The 22,114-nt window shown below is 40.4% G+C and overlaps 1 protein-coding gene across 5 annotated transcripts in view; it reads right to left on the reverse strand.

Annotated features, from left to right (window-relative positions):
• UGGT2 (UDP-glucose glycoprotein glucosyltransferase 2) overlaps nucleotides 1-22,114 on the reverse strand; it is a 130,776-nt gene that overhangs the window by 80,318 nt on the left and 28,344 nt on the right. For all 5 annotated transcript variants that reach the window (XR_008319566.1, XM_053310132.1, XM_053310134.1 and 2 more), the window contains 4 exons: nucleotides 16,100-16,199; nucleotides 10,153-10,213; nucleotides 5,176-5,267; nucleotides 3,500-3,650 (listed from right to left, as the gene is read on the reverse strand). Coding sequence is in view for 4 of the 5 variants with exons in the window: in XM_053310132.1 (XP_053166107.1) it covers nucleotides 3,500-3,650; nucleotides 5,176-5,267; nucleotides 10,153-10,213; nucleotides 16,100-16,199 (404 nt within the window). In the remaining variant the exon portion in view is untranslated. The remainder of the gene's footprint in view (nucleotides 1-3,499; nucleotides 3,651-5,175; nucleotides 5,268-10,152; nucleotides 10,214-16,099; nucleotides 16,200-22,114) is intronic.

Genomic DNA, 22,114 nt, shown 5'->3' on the forward strand with positions numbered 1-22,114 from the left:
GACACAGAGGAGCACATCAAAGGAGGTTCCAGCTTCAATACCGATGGCGTCAGCCTCAGTGGAGCCTTAGAGAGATGCCAAAGCAGGCTCAGACATTTTCAGGTGTTTAGAATAAGAGGACTAAGAATCCTTATGATTCCTCTTCTTGTGACGGTGGTGTGAGTCCTTTGAACGTCCTTAGGCTTTTTAAACAAAGCCATATAGGAATCAGAAAAAGGTTTAGGCATCCAAGTCAATTTCAATAGTGATGCCGATGTTGTAGGCATCAGTATCGATGGACAAAGGGCAGACTCGTAGAGCATGGCTTTTTCTGGTCTACTTAGAGAAGGACAGGCAGTTCTTGCATGTTCTAACGTGATTCTCCTCTCCTAAGCATAACAGATAGAGCTCTGCTCTGTGTGGTGGTTGGATGATGGTAAAATATTGCGGCATGAGGTGCAATGTTTAAACATTAATGATAAAAATCATTAATGATTTTAATGTTAATTATTTTAATGTTAAAATAATTTTAATTGTTTAATTGATTTAGTTTTAATTTTAACTAATTGATTTTAATTGTTTTTATTTTGATGTAAACCACCCTGAGCCATTTTTGGAAGGGCAGTATATAAATAAAATAAAATAAAATAAATTGTTTTCTCAAGTCCATGGGACTAAGTGGCGAGGGCAAAGTATGAAAGGGAAGGTCAAAAGAGGTCCGAGTTCAAAGCCGAGAGAGTACCTTAGAGTTCAAAGCCAAATAAAAAAGCAGGAGGGTAGTCAAGAAATGATCCAAGTCAAAGCCAAAAGTTCACAGCGTAACAAATCCAAACCACAGACAAAGAGAGTAGGTGAAGAAAACAGTCCAAGTCAAGAAAAAACCAATGAGACTAACAATTACTAAATTAATTTTCCAGGAACTGAGACTGCAAAGTGAATCTGAAGGGAAGTGCACAGCACAGCAGACGGAAAGGAACTGAGGAGTAGAAGTGCTTGCTGACCAAAGACCCAGAGAGCATGTGCATGATGACCATGAAGGGCGGAGCTTCAAGTGCCTCCAAGGAACTTTTGAATTCTCCTGCGGTGGCTGCTGCTTAGGTGCAGAGCCCAATGTTGGGGATGATGCTTAGCCACCACAAGTTTCATGTGGGCAGGGTAATGCTTTTAGGGTCCATTACTTAGAAGTAAACATGTTTCACTTATATGCTAGTCACGTAAACTACTGAGATCATCTGGAGAGGTTTCTCTGCAGTTGCCACCAGCCCATCTGATGGCTACGTGGGGACAGGCCTTCTCTGTTGCTGCCCTGAGACCCTGGAATGCACTCCCTGCTGAAATAAGAGCCTCCCCATCTCTGATGACTTTTTAGAAGTCTCTAAATGCTATTTTCTCACCCAAGCTTTTTAACTGAACTTTGGTTTTAAATTGTTTTAAGTGGTTTTCATTTTAATCTGTCTTATGTTGTTGTAAACCACCAAGACAAAGAAGTTTGAGGTGGTCTACACAAATGAAAATAAATAAATAAAAGTGTTTTTTTTAAAAAAAAATAAAAAAAATTTAAGTGTTTTTTTGAAAGAGAACCATTTCCAAATTCATGTTTCTGCCAAGGATTCTGCATTGGATTGGATTCTGAAGCCTGTTTTAAGGTGCACACTCATTTCACACAAGACACCTTCCAGGTCTTTTAGGCCACAAGATCAATTCTGTGAACTGAGAAAATAGTCCAGAACACACCAAACACAGTTTGACACACAGCAACAGGGAGGAAGTCCAGTACCGATAGCAAGCTCTCTTTCAAGAAGCTTATACATCTTTACCTATCTTCTCACCAAAGAAAACCTGATAAACTTCCAAGAAACTCCCCGATATACAATTTGAAAGCCACTGTGACAGAGAAAATTATAGCAAGAATTGGGGGGACATGCATTATTGTACACAGTCTGCTTTTGACCAGTAGAAATAAAATGTATAAACTTTCAATATTTTCAGCACAAAATATTGAAAGTCATATACATTGCCAAGATCAATTAGGGAACATACACAAACACACACACTCTGGTTTAAATGTGCAGAAGAAGAACTTAGTCCTCTTGGGAATGATACAATATATACTGCAGTAACTAAGTAATTTGCATGGGAGGAAGGCAATGGTAAACCACTCCTGCATTCTACCAATAAAACCACATGGCTCTGTGGTTGCCAGGAGTCGGTACCGACTTGACGGCACAATCTCATTTTCAAGTAAGTAATTAAATCTGCTCAGCCAATACTAATATGCATATACTTGTCGATAAAGGGCAATTTGGCATCCTTTGAGTTTCTTCCTTTCAATTTCTCTCTCAATTATAAGAAAATTCATCATTTAATGCTGAAGGCTATGGTTTAATTGTTTATCCACTGAAGCAGTGTTAATAAATAAAAGCATGGGGTAGGGTAACAACACATAGGAATAATTCATACACTGACTAGTATATACACAAATGCATATTAGGCTCAATAACACAACCTTGACTATGAGCAATTTGAATGCCAGTAATCAATACATGTTTAGCTTTCCCCGCTTCAAACAACTGATATTCCACTAGAAAACGTTTGCTTTTGGGAGGGTGTATTTGAAAGCTTTTCTGGTGCACAAACTCTTCAATCAACAGGCAGAATGTAAAGAAATGAAATGAAACTTGAATCCTGCATAATTTCACCAATAACAATTCTAGTGTATCAACTTTGCAGTATTTCATTAGTTTTTTTCTCTGTTCCTGATCAACTTTAAAATAGTTTTAAACTATTAAAAATATGTGTGCAATACTGTATTTCACTTGGAAAGAATGCTTGCTAAAGGACTCGGGTTCTCTGCTGAAGTCCATTAGTGATAATATTTTCATCCTAAATTATTCAAGAGTGCATATAATTCTTTTTTCATAAAAAATGAAATATTTCAACATGGCTCATTTGGAATGAAAATTTGCATCATGTGGGCAAACATTCTCTGCCTTCCTACCCCTTGCCCCACCTACCTCTCCAATGCCTTGTCCCCTCTGTCAGCTACCCTTTGCCTCACCACATGTTGAAATTTTGTCTGCATACTTTTTGGGGCAAAATCCAGCTGTCTGAAGTCTTGGGGATTTTTATTTGCTTGTACTACTTGCTGCATAAACCACCATCACTACTACTTTCTCCGAACCATGCATATCTAGACATTAAGTTCTGTCCTAAAAAGAGTGATATTCCACAGGGATGCCAAGAATGGTTTTGTCAAATAACTCAAGAGTCCCAAGAGTTTTGTGCAAACACTGTAGAAAACAAAATGCAGCAGGGTTTTTTTTAAAAAGAATTTTAAATGCAACCTGTCCTTTACCAGTCAGGATAGGTTACTTTATGTACAGGTTACACACATTTCTAGGAAAATAGCTAGAACTTTATTATACCTAGCCTGTCTCCAGTATTTGTCATGAAATTTACAATCAGAGCACCTACTGGGCTTTTTAGAGCTTAAGATCTCAAAATAAATATAATTACTTACTATTATTGAAGAGTGGCGAATGTCTAACGCATAGGTGTTATCTTCAGAACGGACAGGTAATCTTATGAATTTATTAAGAATATCTCCTTTAATTCCAAGGGAGTGAAGTCCATGCATTGCTTTCCCTTCCAGCTTCAAAGTTTCTAAAATGCTTCATATTTAAACAAAAATATATTATATAGAAATAATAATCTATATATTAGCTCTATAACTGAATAGTCTCTAGAAGAAAAGGCTGAACAAGCAAAGAGCAGTTAGAAGTTAAATGTTTGTGACTTTTGTTTATTCAGTATAATGTATTTTGTTTGTGGCAGTGAAGACATGGACATCAATTTGCTGAACTGATGTCATGGCATGGAGTGTTCAGTGTAAAGGGAACTAAGCAGTGAGCAGCCTGCTTCTCAGAGGAGAGTGAAAGGTGTCAGATTGGCTGGGATTAAACCTCACACAGAAGGATGTTGAAGAAGTCCAGGGTGTAGGAAACTAAAGCAAAGGAGACTGAGGAAGTGTACAGAATAGGAAATGAACTACGAAAAAAACAAACTTTGGACATCTCTTATTGAGAGGACAAAAGAGGATTTTAAAAAATCCTTTAAAAGGTAGGTAATAATAATAATAATAATAATAATAATAATAATAATAATAATAATAATTCGATTCCCTTCCAAAAATGGCTCAGGGCGGTTTACACAGAGAAATAACAAAAAACAAAAAAAGATGGCTCCCTGTCCCCAAAGGGCTCACAATCTAAAAAGAAACATAAGATAGACACCAGCAACAGTCACTGGAGGTACTGTGCTGGGGGTGGATAGGGCCAGTTACTCTCCCCCTTAGAATTAAAGAAGAATTAAAGTTGAAGAAAAGGGCAGGAAAATGAGGTTAGGTCAGAGCAGGTTCTGAGAAAACACTAAATGCTCTGGGCATAGACACACACACACACACAGGTCAAGTGACAGGGTGGCTAAAAGAAGTGGGGTGCAGGAGCTCTACAAATCAAGGACCTGGGGATACAATGGCTGGTGAAGACTGGTTCAAGGCAGAGCAGCTAACAAGAAAGAAGTGCTGGGTCAGAAGTACAAACAGAGATTGGATATCGAGGGACTGCACAGTACAGGTAGGAAGTGAGCAGGCAAAGTGATTTGAAGGACTTGGCTCCAGAGAGCTAAAGTGGCAAAGGGTTGCTAGGAGCAGATTCTAGACCCTGACGGGATTCTTGCCAGTTCTGTCTGTACTGTCACAGCAGAGTAGAGAAAGAATGGTACAGAACTGTTTATTTATAGAAACAAGTCCCAATGTGTTTCGAGGCAATAAGACCTCTTCTTCATGAGAACACCTATATTCAACCCAGTGCAAAACCTTTCTCTAACAGGTAACCTCTCCCTTCTGTTTGCATTGTAATGACGACAATAGTTGAAACAATATATGCTTCTGGTTATTTACTAAGCAAATTTTTCTCTCTCCTTTCAATCGTATTTTTCCCGCAGAAATAAAAGAAAATATCGTTTGTCAAACCAATCACAGAATTACTAGTATAAACATTTACCAATATTACCAATTATCAGTATCAATAGCTAAGATATAGCTAACCATAGTCTAGCTGAGCCACTTATCAGGACCACAGATCCCTTTAAACAAGTACATATAGAAAAAGCAAGCTGCATAAACCAATACTTTACCTAAATGGATCATGGAAATCCAAGTCTATTTGAAGACCATTTAGGAACAAACGTGCTTCACCAGGCTTAAGTTCCAAAGTTTCTTGTAAATGCTAGAAAGGAGAGTTGGGAAGCTTATCTTGACTTTAGCAAAACAGTTTAAAGAAGAATCTTATTAACATCCAAATATGTCAAACCTGAACTCTATTTGAACACTATCTCGTGAATTTGGGAAGCATAAAACTCAGCTCTTTAATTCTGCTTAGGGCCAAACTAGATGTGATGCAAATCATTTATATTATTTAACATATTTATGTACTGCCCCAAACTCACGTCTCTGACCATGTCATTGGTCCGCGTATGTTAATTTTTAAAACTTTAAATAGCAGCCATGCAGAGGGGTGGATCATGATTAGGAGCACAACATGTAGGGAGGGAATATTAAACCTTCCCCCTGCACCACATCATGATGGAAATGCCCCCCACCCATGATTGCTATTTGCCTCAGGAAGAAAGCTGCCATTGGCACCAATCACCGCACAGCAGAGATGTGGGAAATTTTCACATATTTAATTTTTCCATCAGAATTTCTGCTTAGCTATTGAAACACTTAATGAGATACAGTGAAGGTAAAAATGGTGGAAGTGTTTTTTAATACTGTATAAATAGACCAAATAGCATGCCAAATCAGATCACAATCTCTTTAAAGCATCAGTGCAATTTGTATAATAATTCATTTGAGAAAGATATTAATGGATGTTTTATGCAAACGAGGAGGGAATTTCATAGGGAAATTTTCCCAATTCAAAATTTTCTGGAACACCCACAATTCTACTGCACAGGATAAAAGAATTACACCACCCCCGCCACAGTCCCAATCCTGATCAGTCCCATTCTCCTGCTACAGCTACTATTTGCAGTTAAAAAGTGAACACACAAAGGCAAATGAGATGATTATGGCCATATCTAGTTTGACTCTTAAATATAAGACATTACCCTATTTTACAAAATATTCTTGATGCTAGCTATTCAGTCACATCACTCTTCCTCATGCATTCACAATTCATAGAAAACACACACACATAAAACCACCCAAAAGGCATGCTTTAAACTGGTTTGACAGGTCTGCCTCCAGGTTGCTGCTTTGGAGTATCATCAGACTATGCCTGGGACCTAAAAAGTCAATTGGTGCAGTCTGTGTACTGCTGCAAGTATTACAGATTTCCTTAGAAGGAATAATCAGAGTATACATTGCCAACCTTAGGGCTGAGCAGTTGGCCTAGCTAATCTGATCAGATTTTAATCTGGCCTAGCCTATGCATGTGCAGGGACAACAACAGAGTATAGCCTAGCATCAGTGTACTGAATTCAGCCTTTGAATCCTGTGTTGCTCCACTGTATACTCAGTGGTGGCCTTGAGCAAACCACCCTCTCTTTGTCTATTCTCCATCCATAAAATAGTTATAATATAGCCTATTCCAGATGGCACAGCGAGAGCAAATAAAATTAAAGACTGTACTGCTTTTCATATTATAAAGGGATGATCTAACAAGTTTTCATTGTGCCTAGTACAAGTGCTATCCAAGGACCACACAAGGTTAGGTGTTTAAACTGGGTTAGCCACCTAGCCCAAAGAAAGGCTACAGATATGCTCATAACTTAAAATGTTATTTAGGCTTAAACACCTACAGTTTCTGTTACATGGCCGCTTACCCTTGAATGCCATTCTGACTGCTGCATCTAATCATCATATACTCTACTTTTCAGTCCTTAATAGCCTTTAGCCTCTTTCCTGTATTACATTTTCTATTCAACTTTCATTATCTTAGAGGGGAATCTTTCAGTTCTGCACAGCTTGACATCATGGCTCTCCCGCTGCCAGACGAATATCCTGTAGCTGAAAAATGTGTATGGCAATTTTTTTCTGCTGTACGACTGATGTCTGAATAGCTGCCATACTTTTACTCAGACAAAAGGATTTCTCCCCCACCCGCATTGTGCTCATGTTCACCCAAACCCTCTTTTCACATGGTCTTCAGAGACAAATGTAATGGTACGTGATCAGGTTTAATTTAAACCCCAATTAATCACTACATTACATTATCTGTATTCAGAGAACTGACACTGTGTTTCAACACTACTCTTCAAAGTTATGTTTTGATCCCCTATGTAGCAAGTTCATCTAATTAAGCAAGTCTTTCTAAATACACCCCCCACTTCCACTTCGGCAATGCAATTTAATCAAACATATTAGATGTTTTCTGCTCAGACCTTAGTTTGGACGCAACACTGGGGGGCTCAAGGATTTTCCAAAAAGAAAGAGTGACTGACATCAAAACACATTCAAATCTATTTTAAGAGCTCTTTAACTACCAGCACTTGATACCATTTTGCACTGCGTTTGTGCAGCTGCTGCAGTCTAATAAAAATGAGTAATCTGCAGTAAGGCAAAAAAAGGGAAACTTAAAAAGGAATTCACTAAAAGATGCCTATTAAGAAGATCAAATCGCTTGAAGAAAAAAATAACTCCAGGGCTTTAACAAAAATAGTATTTGTTTTAGATCAACCATGTAAAAGTGTCAGGAAAGCATGAAAAACAGAATGCTCTTTAAATAGAGGTTTTCATGGGCATGAAGTTCAGAACTGCTTTTGAGCACCTACAAAATGAGAATGGAAGCCTAATGTGAGGTATTTTTTCTCAGAAAATACTAAGGCCCACTGAATCTTTCCCATATGAGAGTTGAGAATTGCAGGCTTGGTCACATTCTTTTGCTACAAGGAGCGATGTCAATTTTTGGAATTCTGAGGAAATGTATAGCTTAAGACTGAAAGAGTATTTAAAATGAAGGAAGTCAATAATTGCAACCATACAGAAGAGAAAAAATTTAGAATGATTTTGGACACTATTAAGGACAGCAGAGTGGGAGACAGAGCTGATGCATGCATGTGAGCAACCCACTGACACATTATCTTTTGCAAGCTAACGTGCAAAATGTAACGTTTCTTACATTTTTGTCATTTTTGTCATTTTGTCATAACGTTTCTTACATCTTTGTCATTTCAGTTAGGCTTGTGTAGAGAAACTTCCTAGTGGATTTTGCTCCAGGTGTATTTCTGTGGGGAAGGGGGCATTGTGGATTTTTGGCTTTAGAAACCAACATGACTTGGGCTAGCCATATGTGGGAGGAAAGCTATAATGGTCAGGCATTTATGACACAGTGGCTTCAAGGCTGGATGGTTTTCAAGCTCCTAACATGAGGCATGTTGGACTAATTTCAGCTTTTTATTTGTAGAAATCATTGATCAATTTCTACATACTGGTAGTGAAACTCAATCGACTTTACATATTATATACACACATGCTGTTAAATACAGTCTGCATTATGTAGTCACAGAGAATGGTCCGAGCGCTCATCAGAAATCTTTCTTCCTCCAAACATAAGGATTGTTAATAAGCATATGACTCATTCAGTTTTGTTACTTAGATTTTCAGCTGTCCACTCTCACCAAGAGGATGACTTAAACATGTACAAGCCAACTTTCCATCTATGGTTTAATACTTCACAATATAGGCTACTGCGCCAGTGTGTGTCATGGCCTGAATTCTGACTGAAGGTATTACAAAATCCCTGCTTTAAGACTTTTCAGGGTATCTTTGACTACCCAAACTTCAGCTTCCTAGCTGAACAAAGGTCCTTAACCATTCTGGAGTACACTTCAAACCCTCTTATTCTGAGGAAGAAGTATAATTTTTTTTTAAAAGTACATCCACACATACAGAGACTGTTCTCACATCCATGTGGATTTGTAGGGAGGCACGCTCCTACCTATGCCTCCCAGATGACCCGAACTCCTGGTTGAGTTAACATACCCAACGATCGAGTTGATGCATGCTCCAGGAGGGAACAAAACCCAAGCTGGGTCCTCCACTATCCCACAAAGCATCATGCGAGCAGTGGAGAGGCAATCCTCAATACTGCAGCAACTCAGCTCTGCCTGGCCCTGCAAACCCAGAACTCTTTGATAAACATGGCCCCTAGAGATGCCTTTATTGCAGAATGCACACACAGATGGCCACAGAAGAAGTAGGACAGGCTTGGTTGTCCTTCTACCTCACTTTTAACCTGGGCAGAAAATCTGGGTTACCCAGGTTCAGGATAGCTGGGTTGGGAAGGCTCCTGGATCCCCAGAGAACCAGGAATCCCTGGGTTAACTCTCTCTTACCCAGGGATCTCTGATCATGTGAACAGACTCACTGGCTTTCTAGCAAGTTCTCTAAGCATTTTTATAGTGATGCGAGTAGCAAATCAAACATATAATAGAGGGGGAGGGAAGAACAGTGACATATGTATTGTACATTCTTCAAGTATATAGATCACATAAGAAAATGAGTCCTACATGAAGCAGCGCTAACAAATAAACAAACAGACAGACTATGGGTCAATCCTATTGAATCATTACTGGAGACTAGGGGTTAATACAAGTTAAAGGCTAGTGCTTCAAAGCACAGTTAAAACATATACTAAAGAGCACAGACTCTCTTAACGATTTATGCATAAGGCACAAGAGCTCAAAAGCATAACCTTCATACGTTTCCAACAGAGAAATGTATAAATTGCCCTGTATGTGGGCATTTGAGTGTTGCTCTGATTTATGTTCAACTTCAGAGGTCACTTAAAGCTGCTTACTTCAGGCTTACAGCTCAGTCCCTGAAGGCATCATTTGAACATTAATGGCCTGATTTTCAGCATTCACTTTAGCTAGAACTATAGTTGCTCAGCAGCTTGGCAAATCAGGCGGTGCTGTGCATTATTTTAGGAGAAGAAGAGTATAATGAGCAGGACAGGAGAGCTGATTAGCAAATCTCTGATTTTGAGGAGAAAAAAAAGTAAACATTTAGAAATGATCAATTTTTAAAAAGAAGCTGTATTATTATATATCTCCCACAACAGTAAAATCAATTATTCATTTTGCACAATAAAAATAACATAAGCCAACCTTTTGGTTTTCCTTTATTTCTTTTCGCATTTGCAGGTTTACCAGCACTCTGGTCAGGGATCTGAAGAAATAAAATTCAGACAACACTAAGTAATTGTTTCTCCCCATACCCATTGAGAGGGAATAAATCTTAATCCGTAAATAATGAAAATTATGGGCATGTGAACAAATTATTAGAAAACTATACAGTGTATAGTGCACAGTTAAGTGTATACTGCACCAGAGAGCTGATTGAGGTAAATTGCCAGAAGACTAAGGTATTAGTCTTTGCCAAGAGGCCTAAGATTTACACTTAGCAACAGCAATAGCACTTACATTTATATACCGCTTTATAGCCGGAGCTCTCTAAGCGGTTTACAATGATTTAGCATATTGCCCCCAACATTCTGGGTACTCATTTTACCGACCTCGGAAGGATGGAAGGCTGAGTCAACCTTGAGCCCCTGGTCAGGATCGAACTTGTAACCTTCTGGTTACAGGGCAGCAGTTTTACCACGGCGCCACCTTGGCATATGAATGGAAACTAAATCCATTCTTTTAATTGTAAACCGCCCTGAGCCATTTCTGGAAGGGCGGTAAATAAATAAATAAATAAATAAATAAATAAATAAATAAATAAATAAAACAAGTAAAATCTTATAAATACGTGGGAGTGGTTTTCCATGCATCTGGCTCTCGGAATGTACACCAAAAACATATTATCCAGAGTGCTCAAACCTCAATTAACTTAATCAAGTCATTTCACTTCTCATGTGGAGCTAGGTATATACCTGTTGCATTAAAACTATTTGCTGCTAAAGTCTTCCGCAAATAATGTATGGTTCACAGTTAGGTACTTTTACTAATTTTGCCCTGATTAAATCTTTGCAAACTAAATTTATAAGAAGTATACTGCAACTTCTAAGGTGTGTCTCAAATTCTGTTATTAGAAGAGAGGTGGGACTGACCACAATCGAATCATGTTATTGGAAAGCTATTATACTTTTCTGGCTAAAGCTTGTATTTACAAAGGTTGGGTTGGTATACCTTATCCTGGAGGATTCCTTTAAATGTAATTGGGAATTAGGAATCATGGGGAAATTATCAGCATATGGATTCTCCTCAATGGAGGTAACCAGATTAGGATTTGATCGAGCTAAGCGCTTGATTATACAGCGTATACAGGATATAGAGCTGCAAATGGGACAGGCAAATTTACCGAGCGGTATATATCTTGGTAGTCAGAATATTGAGCTAAAGCCAGCTCCATATTTAAGTAGTGACTTGATACCAAAGTTCAGGCGAGCCCTTACCCTCACCCGACTAAATGCTCTACCTACAGCGGTCCTATTTGAAAGATTCGCAGGCATGTCAAGTGTATCTAGAGTGTGTCCATGTGGATCTGGCCACATTGAAACAATCGCTCATGTCCTGTTGTATTGCGATTATTATAGAGAAGTCAGATGTAAATTAATAGCCCTGCTTTTGAATAATTTCCCTGGTCATCAAGATGAATTTTATTTAAATTACTTGCTTACCAATCCAAATTCTGATGTTGTATATACGGTGGCTAATATATAATATGTCAAATGCAGACTCACATGGTGTAATGAACTTTTATTGCTGTTTTTATCTTATTTTTTATTTGTTTTTATCTTATTGAACTGGTCTATGACTGAAATAAATAAATTGACTGACATGAGTTTAACCCTCCCACTCAGTTTTTTCTGTGTATGCTGAGGTTGGGTGTCAATTTCCTGACCACAGATATGCGAATCTGCGGATGGTGAATCCACAGATAGCAAGGGTCTCCTGTAAATCTTAGTAAGCTATTAGAAACCTATAAAGATTCAGCTTGCACCAGAGATGACAAAACTTCTATTTTTTCAAACTATCTTTCAGATAAAGATCTAGTATAATTTGCTGCCTAATCCAACCTCTTCAAAATTGGTCAGGCTCTAGAATAAAACTGGTGTTATCAAATAGTAAGCACTTTATCGGTATGGAACTTATGTACTTGAACAATATGCGGCTATTGAGCCCAAGCTCATCCCTGGGTTGATTTCTTTATTAGGCTTTGAGGCAAACATTTGGGGGGCATTTGATTGGTTCTCATTTCTGTTGATTTGCTGAAGCTCCTCAATTCTAATTTTGTACTTAGCTGTTACAGTTGCATTTGTGCTGTTTAAACCTCCACTATATTTGTTCAGGTCTTCATAAGGCCCTGAATTTTTAGTCTATTTTCTGAAGTACAGACTTCTTTGAGCTCACCTTGTTTACATGTGTGTCCCCCTCTAATAAGCAGAGGGGTAGCAATAATTGAGCAAGGGGCTCAATCAAGTAGCTATAATTGAACAAATGTCTCTGGGCCCCTGGGAGCTGGCACAGATTGGGCCACAGCTTGCTCTTCTGCAGAAAATATATGGTGAGGAGTGAAGGCGGCAGGGGCCTGCAGGAGGCACATTCACCTTTTGTCCCAGGACCCACTATAAACTTGAATATTTTTTCTGGAAAATATTGGAAAACTTGACCATTTGGAAATGATACCTTCCAACAAAATTTGGCAGTTTTCTCACATACGTTTCATAGACAGAAAGTCCAGATTCCCACTGAAATGTGAAGCAATGAACAAGCTATATTTTTTCAGTTCACTGTATTTCAATCCATGTCAGATTTCCACAAAAATTGCTTAAGAAATTGAAAAACATAAGAAAGCTTTAAGTGCTGGAGTTGATGTGCACTCTTCTGCACACCAACTAGCAATGAGTGAGGGGAGAGTGCATGGTCATTTTGTGGTGCAGGAGGAGTGCTTGCAAACGGCAAGCCAGCTTTATTAGTATACAATATATTCAAAAATGTTATAACTGCTCTTCAGCAAGCCATTAGTTGGCTAGATTTCAATACAACAGTTGGGAAAGTGAGATATTCTAGCCCTTTTCACATGTTAGCCCTCCATGATGGACCAATGGGTTAGGGGAGCAAAAAGCTAGGCACCCCCCCCTTGATTGATATGCTTCCTGCCTGTGCTCCCTGGATGTCCCTACATTCAATGCTGTCCAGTGGCGTATCGGGGGGAAACGGCACCCAGGGCAAGCTCTGGCCAGCCCTGAAATGGCGCCCTGCCGGCGGCCTCCACATACCTGTGAGGGCGTGGCGGCACCCCCAGGCGGCAGATCGCGGTGGCGGCGATTCGGCAGCAGCGGGTTGCCCGCTGAGTTGCCCGCCGAGTGCCGCGGGCGTGTGGCGCAGCGGCGGCGGCGTGGCGGTGGTGTGGGTGGCGGCGGGTCACCCATCAAGTGCAGCAGGTGTGCGGCGCGGCGGCGGCGGAACGCCCACCGAGGAGTTCAAGCAGAGCGACGCCGAGCCTGCCTTCTGGCCCGGCGTCGCTTCCCAACTGCGCAGGCGCGCCTGCGCAGTTCATTCTGTGTTCATCATTTTTGGTGCCCCCCACGTGACCCGCCGGGGTGGCGCCCGGGGCACGTGCCCCCCCTGCCCCCCCTATCGTTACGCCCCTGATGCTGCCTGCAGAGGGAAGATTATGAACATGGATCCATCCTGAGGGTGTGATCAAAGGACATGTTGGTGTAGGAGGTGTGGCTAGCTGGTAAGTTCCATTTGCCCCCTTTATTTTTTAATGTATTTATTAGATTTTTATACTGCCTCACCCAGATGGCTCTGGTTCACAAAAATAAAAACAGATAAAAATAAAGAACTCGTTACAACAAAATTTCACTTATTTGTTACATTGCTATACTGCTCAAATTGCTATACTGCTCAAAGATCTCTAAGTTGTTTACAAGCTTAAAGTTTTACACATCCAAGAACAACTTAAGAAAGGCTTCTATTGCTAGAATATTTGGTCATATCATTTTATGCGATTGACTTATTTTCCATATTACAGGAGAGTCCCAATGGCATTCTTTTAATATCAAATGAAAAACCGTAACATGGGATTTGGCTTAAGACACTTTTATAATGGAAGGGTTTTACTTTGTATTTGTTTGAGTTTGTTATCAACGGTATATTTGAGGTAACACAAATATTTCACTTAGCCCATATTTTTCAAAGAAAGGATCTGGAGTAGAGTAGGACTCCAAATGCGACTGAATTCCTGAGTTTCTACCACAGACACTGCACCTTTTCCGCAATAAGTAAAGGACATTCACATGACTGAAAACACATGATAAAATGTCCCATTGCAGCTCCTGAGAGCATGTTTACAATAGAGAGGATCCAAATAACTGGGCTCACGCAAGAAGCTTGTAGAAGCCTGGCAGAAAGTTTGTAAATGACTAAATTGTAGATCTCACTGCTCACATGTATAATATGGGCTCACCGTGGATCCACCTGTGCTGCTGTGGGCTCAGTCTAGGTGGTCTTGAGCTTTTGCTCAACAGTGCAAATATTTTGAGTAGCGCACCTAGATTCTGGAAGCACTAGCTATATCAAACACACATTGCTGATGGTTAAGTGACTATTTTTGATCTAACTCTAAGTTGTAACACAGAAGCATAAGTGCACACGCACACACACACACAACTCTCTCTTAAGCAAGCAGTATTCAAATTCTTTTTTTTTTTTTTGCAAGATGACAGAAATGACTGGTAATGTATTTTGTAACACACGAATGGAACATTCTCATTGCTGTCTTATTCTTTCAAATGTTGTCGCCATAGTGGGAAAGCTGCAGCAAGCTGTGCCTTGTAATGTCAAACAAGCATAGAAAGGTATTTGAGATTCAAGGCATGGCAGATTAGAGCAATAGCTTATTATCTGACAGAACAGTAGGAAAAGACATTTGGCTTTTGTGGTGAAGCTAGATCAGAGAGTAGTTGTGAGAGTAAACTATAAAGCACTTTGTAATGTAAAAAATTGATGTAGAAGATCTCAGTCGTAAAAATGACAATATCCGGTTGTGGAGAAAATCTCAACATGACACCAGTTCTATGAACATTTAGGACATAGTATCTCTACCACTACAAATAATCTCTTGGTATAAAGAAAGATGGCAAAGATCTGCCTATTGTTGCAATCTAAATGTCTGGGGGCATGTTCTCTAATTTGATAGTTTGCCCCCAGGCAGCCATTTAAGAGCCATTTAAAAGACATTTATTTTGTTCTTAAATCTGGATTTAAGAATACAACAAATATTTATATACCGCTTTTCAACAGAAGCTCCCAAAGCAGTTTACATAGATATAGAATAAATAAATAAAATGGTTCTCTGTCCCCAAAGGGCTCACAATCTAAAAAAGAAATATAAAATAAACACCAGCAACAGCCACTGGAGGAATGCTGTGCTGGGGATGAAAAGGGCCAGTTGCTCTCCCTTTGCGAAATAAAGAGAATCACCACTTTTAAAAGGTGCCTCTTTTCTGTGTTAGCAGGGAACACACTGAATCCTCTTGTCTGCTGAGCTTCACAAAAGTTGGTTCGGTTTTTCTCTAAGGCCAGACATAACAGCAATCAGGCTGTAACTTGTGTGGATTTCTTTTGTAAGGCTGCTCTAGTGTACAGTTTAGAATTTGAACAGGTGAGACCCAGGTTCAAATACAGAAAAGCCCTGTTCAGATGTTGGGGACAGGGAGATGCTGTGTGCCCAGAAGTCCTGATGCACTGGGAAGCTTTACTCTCCCTGCATTCTTCACTGTTATGGAGTTAGTTTGAAGAAGCAAATGCAGTAAGTGTGATGGTTGCTTCTGTGGTTGGCAGGCTGGGCGCCCAGTGCATCAGTGTGGGGCTTCCAGGCATGCTCTAGGATGCTGTACATGATTATAGAAACAGGACAGAACAGAAACTCGTTCTGCCTCACAGAGTTTTGAGAATAAAATGGAGAACAGAGTTGTGTACACTATCCTGAGCTCCTCAGAGGAAACACAGGGTAACAACTCAAATACATACATAAAACAACATGTGAACAAAATCTAAATATGAATGAATATATGAAAAGTAAACAGAGTTATTGTACCTGGCCTTTACTGGGAAATTCTGTGCAATATCCTTCATTACTTTTAATGCAGTATAAGCAGGGACGGAGAGAATTTGAGAAGCTGCTTGAAGACTAATATCTGTAAGAAAATAAAGGATCACTGAAGAACCCAAGAGCTGGATACAAAAACCTAGTTAATAGCAAGCCTTATTTAACATTAATGAAATAAGACAGAAACGTAATATACAAAAGGAGGTGGAGTAGAAAAACAATGGAAAGAAAAAAGGAAGGCATTATTCAAGACACAGCTTCCTATATTGCCCCACACTTTGACTCAGAAAAAAACTGTCATAGCTTCTGGGTCTAGGAAACACCCTATCTAGGAATATTTTGAAGAAATGCTTTCCCTGGTAAAAAGGGAAATGTGTAATCAGCATCTTAATGGAATGTGTCAAGTGCAAGAAAGAGATGCAAAACAGCTTTACACAGAAAATGAGAAAAGGTATTCATTACATTAAAGACTAGGTATTATATACTACTTCATAAATTAGTGAAAGTCAAGTTATCTACAAAATTAAATGAAGCTGTCGTAGCTTCTACCAGAGCCAGAGGGGGAAGGGATTCACAGTAGGCTTCCACCATCCACTTGATTTTGATGTGGGAAAACCTACTCCTCATATAAGAGTTGGTGGGGGTGGGGGAAGGGGGCACCCAAAAAGGGCTGAGCAGTCCTAGGCCTTCAAAATGTGTGTGTCTAAGGCAGACCCAAAATGAAGAGTAGCACACTTTGACAAGGGTTTGTTCTACATTAAAAGAAAAACAGGAGTATGCAATAACAATTATCTCTTCATAAAGCAGATTGCAAGAAAGAGAGCCCTTTCTTAAGAGCAGTCAGAAAGGGAAAGGGGGTGAGCAGGGAGGAAGCCCTAAAGAGCTTACCTACCCGCTGACAATCAACACTGTCGTCTTTGATGGATGGATCGCCCAACCAGACAATTACTGGCTGCTGCAGGTAGCTGCTGCCGGAGGGCTGGGGGGCCAGGATGCATTGCCCTGTGTTGCCCCAATAATGCACCACGCGAGTTAGGGTGACCCTCCCTCCCCTCCCTCCCCTCCCTGAAGCTACACAGGATCTCCTTAGTCTGCCAGCCATGGCTGCAAGCAACCACAGTTAGGCAGACAATCACAGACATGGGGTTAGGAGAGCGCTCCCAACTTGTTTTGCCTGGAATTGTTTCAAAGACTTTATTTGAATGATCCTCCAGCTTGTGAATGAGCCATGGCCTTACACACTCCTTCCACTGCTCCTGGATCAGCTTACCCTTCCAGTTGCCATTTAGCACTAACCGCAGTTTGCCATAATGTTCCTATCAACAAATAATAGTTAGCACTCGGAAGCAAGCACTAGAAATAGTTGGTTGATTTGTATGTCAAAGCAAACTATAGTGAGTGCTATACAGGGAATATAGGAGAGGGAAGGAGGGAGCATGGTTGGTTTCCAATCGAGCAGCTTGAATCGCACTAAACTGTGCTTAAGTATTAGCGTGAACTATTCTTGCTTCTCTCCATATTCCTATTTACAGCCTATCCACATGTCATTATTTGTCTGGAATATCTTGCAGTTTGACAAGAGCACAAAACCTTCACAGAATTCTGCTTCCTGAGAATTGCAGCTTTCTAAAAGCAAGTTTCTAGCCCCTATGGTTCATTATTTATTTAATTTTACACATGTATATACTGCCCAAAAGACATGTTTACATACAAACTCAGAATTAAAACATTTAAAAAACAGTTTAAACCAGGTAAAAATTTAACTGACAGCTTTGTTCAATAGATACATCTTGAGAGGGTTTTTTTTGTTTTTGTTTTTTAAGGCTATCATGGATGACCAATGACAATAACAAAATATTTATATACTGCATTTCAACAAAAGTTTCCAAAGCAGTTTTACTGAGATAAATAATAAACAAACAAACAAACAAACAAACAAGGCTCCCTGACCTCAAAGGGCTCACAATCTAGAAAGAAACACAAGATAGATGCCAGCAACAGTCACTGGAGGTACTGTGCTGGGGGTGGATAGGGCCAGTTACTCTCTCCCTGCTCAATAAAGAGAATCACCACGTGAAAAAAGTGCCTCTTTGCCCAGTTAGCAGGGGTTGACGCTCTTGTTCCAGCAAGGAGCACATTCCAAAGCCTTGGGGCAGTTGCAGAGAAGGCTCAACCCTGAGTAGCCACAAGCCAGTGACAACTGCAGATGGACCTCCTGAGAGATGAGAAGAGGTGTGGAACTCATGCCAAAGAAGGAGTTCTCTTTAATATCCTCAGTCCAAGTCATTTAGGACATTGTAGGTAATAACCAGGGCCCTTCCCAGACTGCAATTTTACTTTACTCCGCCACAAGGAGAGTGAATTTGAATTCATACGGGGCGGGGTGGGGGGTATGTTAAAATCCATGCAAGATATCAAGGTGCCCTCCATACACAGTTTGGATTTCCCCCTGCGCATTGGAGCTTAGCCCGCATTATCTGTGTGCTAAAAAGTTCCACTTTTTATGGTGCTTTTTGGGATACTTCAATATATCCCATTTCTTCTGAGATGTATGGAGGGATCATACAGATAGAGTTACTTTTATTAAAGCCTTGCTTTTCTTTTTAACAGATTTACTCGGTGATCTTGCAGAAGATTGACAGCCTGAGGAGGCGCAATTAACCCACTTATCTTGTTAATCTTCCCAAGAATGACTGGGGGAGCAGAAAGAAAGAAAGAAAAATCTATCCAAACCCAAAATCCAGGAGAAAAGTACAGTGGCGTAGGCAGGGCAAAGGCAGCCCATGTTCGGGCTACCTGCCTCCGCAACCAAGTGGTATCCCTGTAGTGCACCCCTCCCCCCGGTGGTGCCCCTTTTCCTGCCATACGGGGGTAGCCATACTCTTCTTCCCGCCGCACATGGCGGTAGCAGCAGCAGCCACAGCAGCCCAGGGTAGCCTGCCCTGCCCTTGCCACTTAGCCACAGCCGCTGCTGCCGCCCCTGCAGCACCCCTCCCACTACAGCACCCCTTCTTTTTTATCTGCAAGTGGGGAGCTGTGATCCCTCTAATTTTTTTCATTTCTGGGCTGCATTAGTTTTGTTCTGGGCAGCAGTATCGAGGCACTGTGTGTGCACATGCATTCAGAGTGGGGTCTTCCTAATTCAACCTGAGTGGCATCTGAAATTAACTGAGTGGACATCAGAAAACTTGTGAGCACGTGTGCGTGCACAGACCTTAGAGGGAACAGTGGTGGGGAGCTCCTTTTCTCCCCACCATGCAGTGGTGGCATTGGCGGCAGCAGCAGACTCCCTGAGGGAACAGCACAGGGTAGGCTGCTCTGCCCCTGCTGCTCAGCCGTCACCATTGCCCCTGTCATGTGTGCGGTGGGGAGAAAAGGGGCACCCGGCATGCAGCAGGGAAAGAAAGTACTTTTGTGTACATATGTACTGAGAGCAAGCAGTTTATGCAGGCACACCCAGGAATCTGAAATAGCAGAGAGAGGTCTGAGTTCAGAAGTACTTCCAAAATGTGTATTTGCTCTTTCTGGTAGAGTGTAATCCTGATCTAAATGGTCTCCTAAATTCTGATCCCCTCACAACAAGTACCTCCATCTTATTTGTATTCAGTCTCAGTTTGTCATCATCATTATCCTTTTTTTTTTACTTCCTGCAGGCATGCATTTAGGGAAGTTATGCCATTTCTTGATGAAGCTGACGTGAAGAAATACTGTAGAGCTAAGTGTCATCAGCATACTGATAATTCCATGCACCAAATTTCCTGATGATCTCTCCCAGCAGTTTCATGTCGATATTAAGAAGTTTTGGAGACAGTATGGAGTCCTGCGTACCCCATATAAAAGCTCTTGCTCTAAAGAGCAACACCAATCTCCAAGCAACACCATTTAGAACCTGCCTGAGAGGTAGGAGTGGAACCACTGCAAAGCAGTGCCTTGCATTCCCAACCTCCTCAAGACAATTCAGAACGATACCAATAATTGAAGGTACTGTAAGCCTCCAAGATATCCAAAAGGACCCACACTCCCTTTGTTGATTCCCAGTTGAAAACCACCCATCAGTCTCCACCGCAAGCCTACACAAAAGCCAGTTTGAAATCGGTCCATATAATCCATTTCCTCCAAGTGTGCCTGGACCTGAGAGTCCACCACACTCTCAATCAACATGCTCAGACAAGGAAGATTAGAGACTGGTCTATAATTGCTTAATTCTGAAGGATTCTTATGCTGATGACACCACTCTAATAGCTGAGAATGTGGATGATCTGTAAGCTCTAGTAATGAAAGTCAAGGAGCACAGTGAAAAGATGGGACTGCGACTAAATGTAAAGAAGACTAAACTAACGACTATAGGTACAGAAACCAGCATCAGAACTAATAATGAAGACATTGGAGTGGTGGATAGCTTCTGCCTTTTAGGATCAACCATCAACAGAAAAGGGTCCAGCAGTCAAGAAATACACCGCAGACTAGCACTTGGTAGGGTTGCAATGAAGGCCTTGGAAAGGATATTCAGATGCCATGATGTGTCTATATCTACAAAGATTAGAATAGTTTGGACAATGGTTTTCCCCGTGACACTCTATGGATGTGAAAGTTGGACTTTGAAGAAGCAAGATAGAAAAAGTATTGACACTTTTGAACTTTGGTGCTGGGAAGACTTTTGAGGATACTATGGACAGCCAGGAAAGCAAACAAATGGAGCAAAGAACAAATCAATCCAGAATTTTCACTCGAGGCACAAATGTCCAGGTTCAAACTCGCATACTTTGGACACATTATGAGAAGATCCAGTTCCCTTGAGAAATCCATAATGTTGGGAAAAGTTGAAGAAAAGAGAAGAGGATGACGACCAGCAGCAAGGTGGATGAACTTGATTACAACAGAAATGAATGCACTACTGAGAGACCTTAAAGGCCAAGCTGAAGACAGATCATGCTGGAGAAAATCTATCTATGTGGTTGCTAAGAGTCGACACCAACTTGACGGCACGTAATCGATCAATCAATCAATCAATTCTAACAATTGCCTCCTTAAAACAAGGAGGCATCCTGCCTTTCCTCAGAGAAGCACATGATGGTTAAAATATGCTTGAAGTTGTGTGGGCAAATGCTGCTGGAATCTTGAAAGCTAGCAGGGTGCCTGAACAGGTTTTCCAGGGATTGAGGAAAAGCTTCTGTGTCCTGTATAGTTTCCCATGAATAGATCAATCTATCTATCTATCTATCTATAGTAAAATGGCACAAATGGACCAGTTAAGCAAAAATCCATATTTACTTTTCATATATAGGTTGCAGAATTCAGCTTTTCTTAGCACAAAATTCAGATTTCCTTTATAGCTTTAAAAAAAAACCCAAGTCCACACAGCCATAATATTATAGTTACCCTCAAATACAAAAAAGTTTTAATAAATCCTTGAGAAGTATGTATGGTTTTTAATTCTATTTCACATAGACTCCAGGAAGTTTATAAACTCATCCAACAGAATGTAGGTTTAGAAGTCATGAATGGCACAAGGCTGTGTACCCCAGTCCAGATCAAGTTAATCACGGGAAACAATGGCACTTCGGTTGATTACGATCAACCAGAGAGGCCAATAAGTTTGGGCTTGTTCAATACACCCGCTTCCTTGTTTCCCACTTTTTAGTCAAAAAATATCTCTTGTATGGAATATAAAGCATGTCAGAAACAGTTAATAATGTTGGAAGGGAGAAAGGCATCACATCATACAACCTTCACAGTATTATGAAAAAGGCCTAATCTTCTGCAAGCTTCACGGTCAATTTCCCTCAGCCTCAACATATCACAGATGTGACAAAATAGCTTTTTAAGTAGTATTATGACTTTTATTTTACAATGATAACACTTCATGGCCTACTCCTGTGCCACATTAATAGAAACGGTGAAGATAAATGGTACTATAGTGATTTCAGCCACAGAATATCCTCCTGTAGGTCATCAATATATTAAGAGTTCACATATTTTCTTTCCTCATCCTCTCTGAAGAGC

The sequence above is a fragment of the Hemicordylus capensis genome, chromosome 3 (genome assembly GCF_027244095.1).
Source record: "Hemicordylus capensis ecotype Gifberg chromosome 3, rHemCap1.1.pri, whole genome shotgun sequence".
NCBI classification, from domain to species: Eukaryota; Metazoa; Chordata; class Lepidosauria; order Squamata; family Cordylidae; genus Hemicordylus; species Hemicordylus capensis.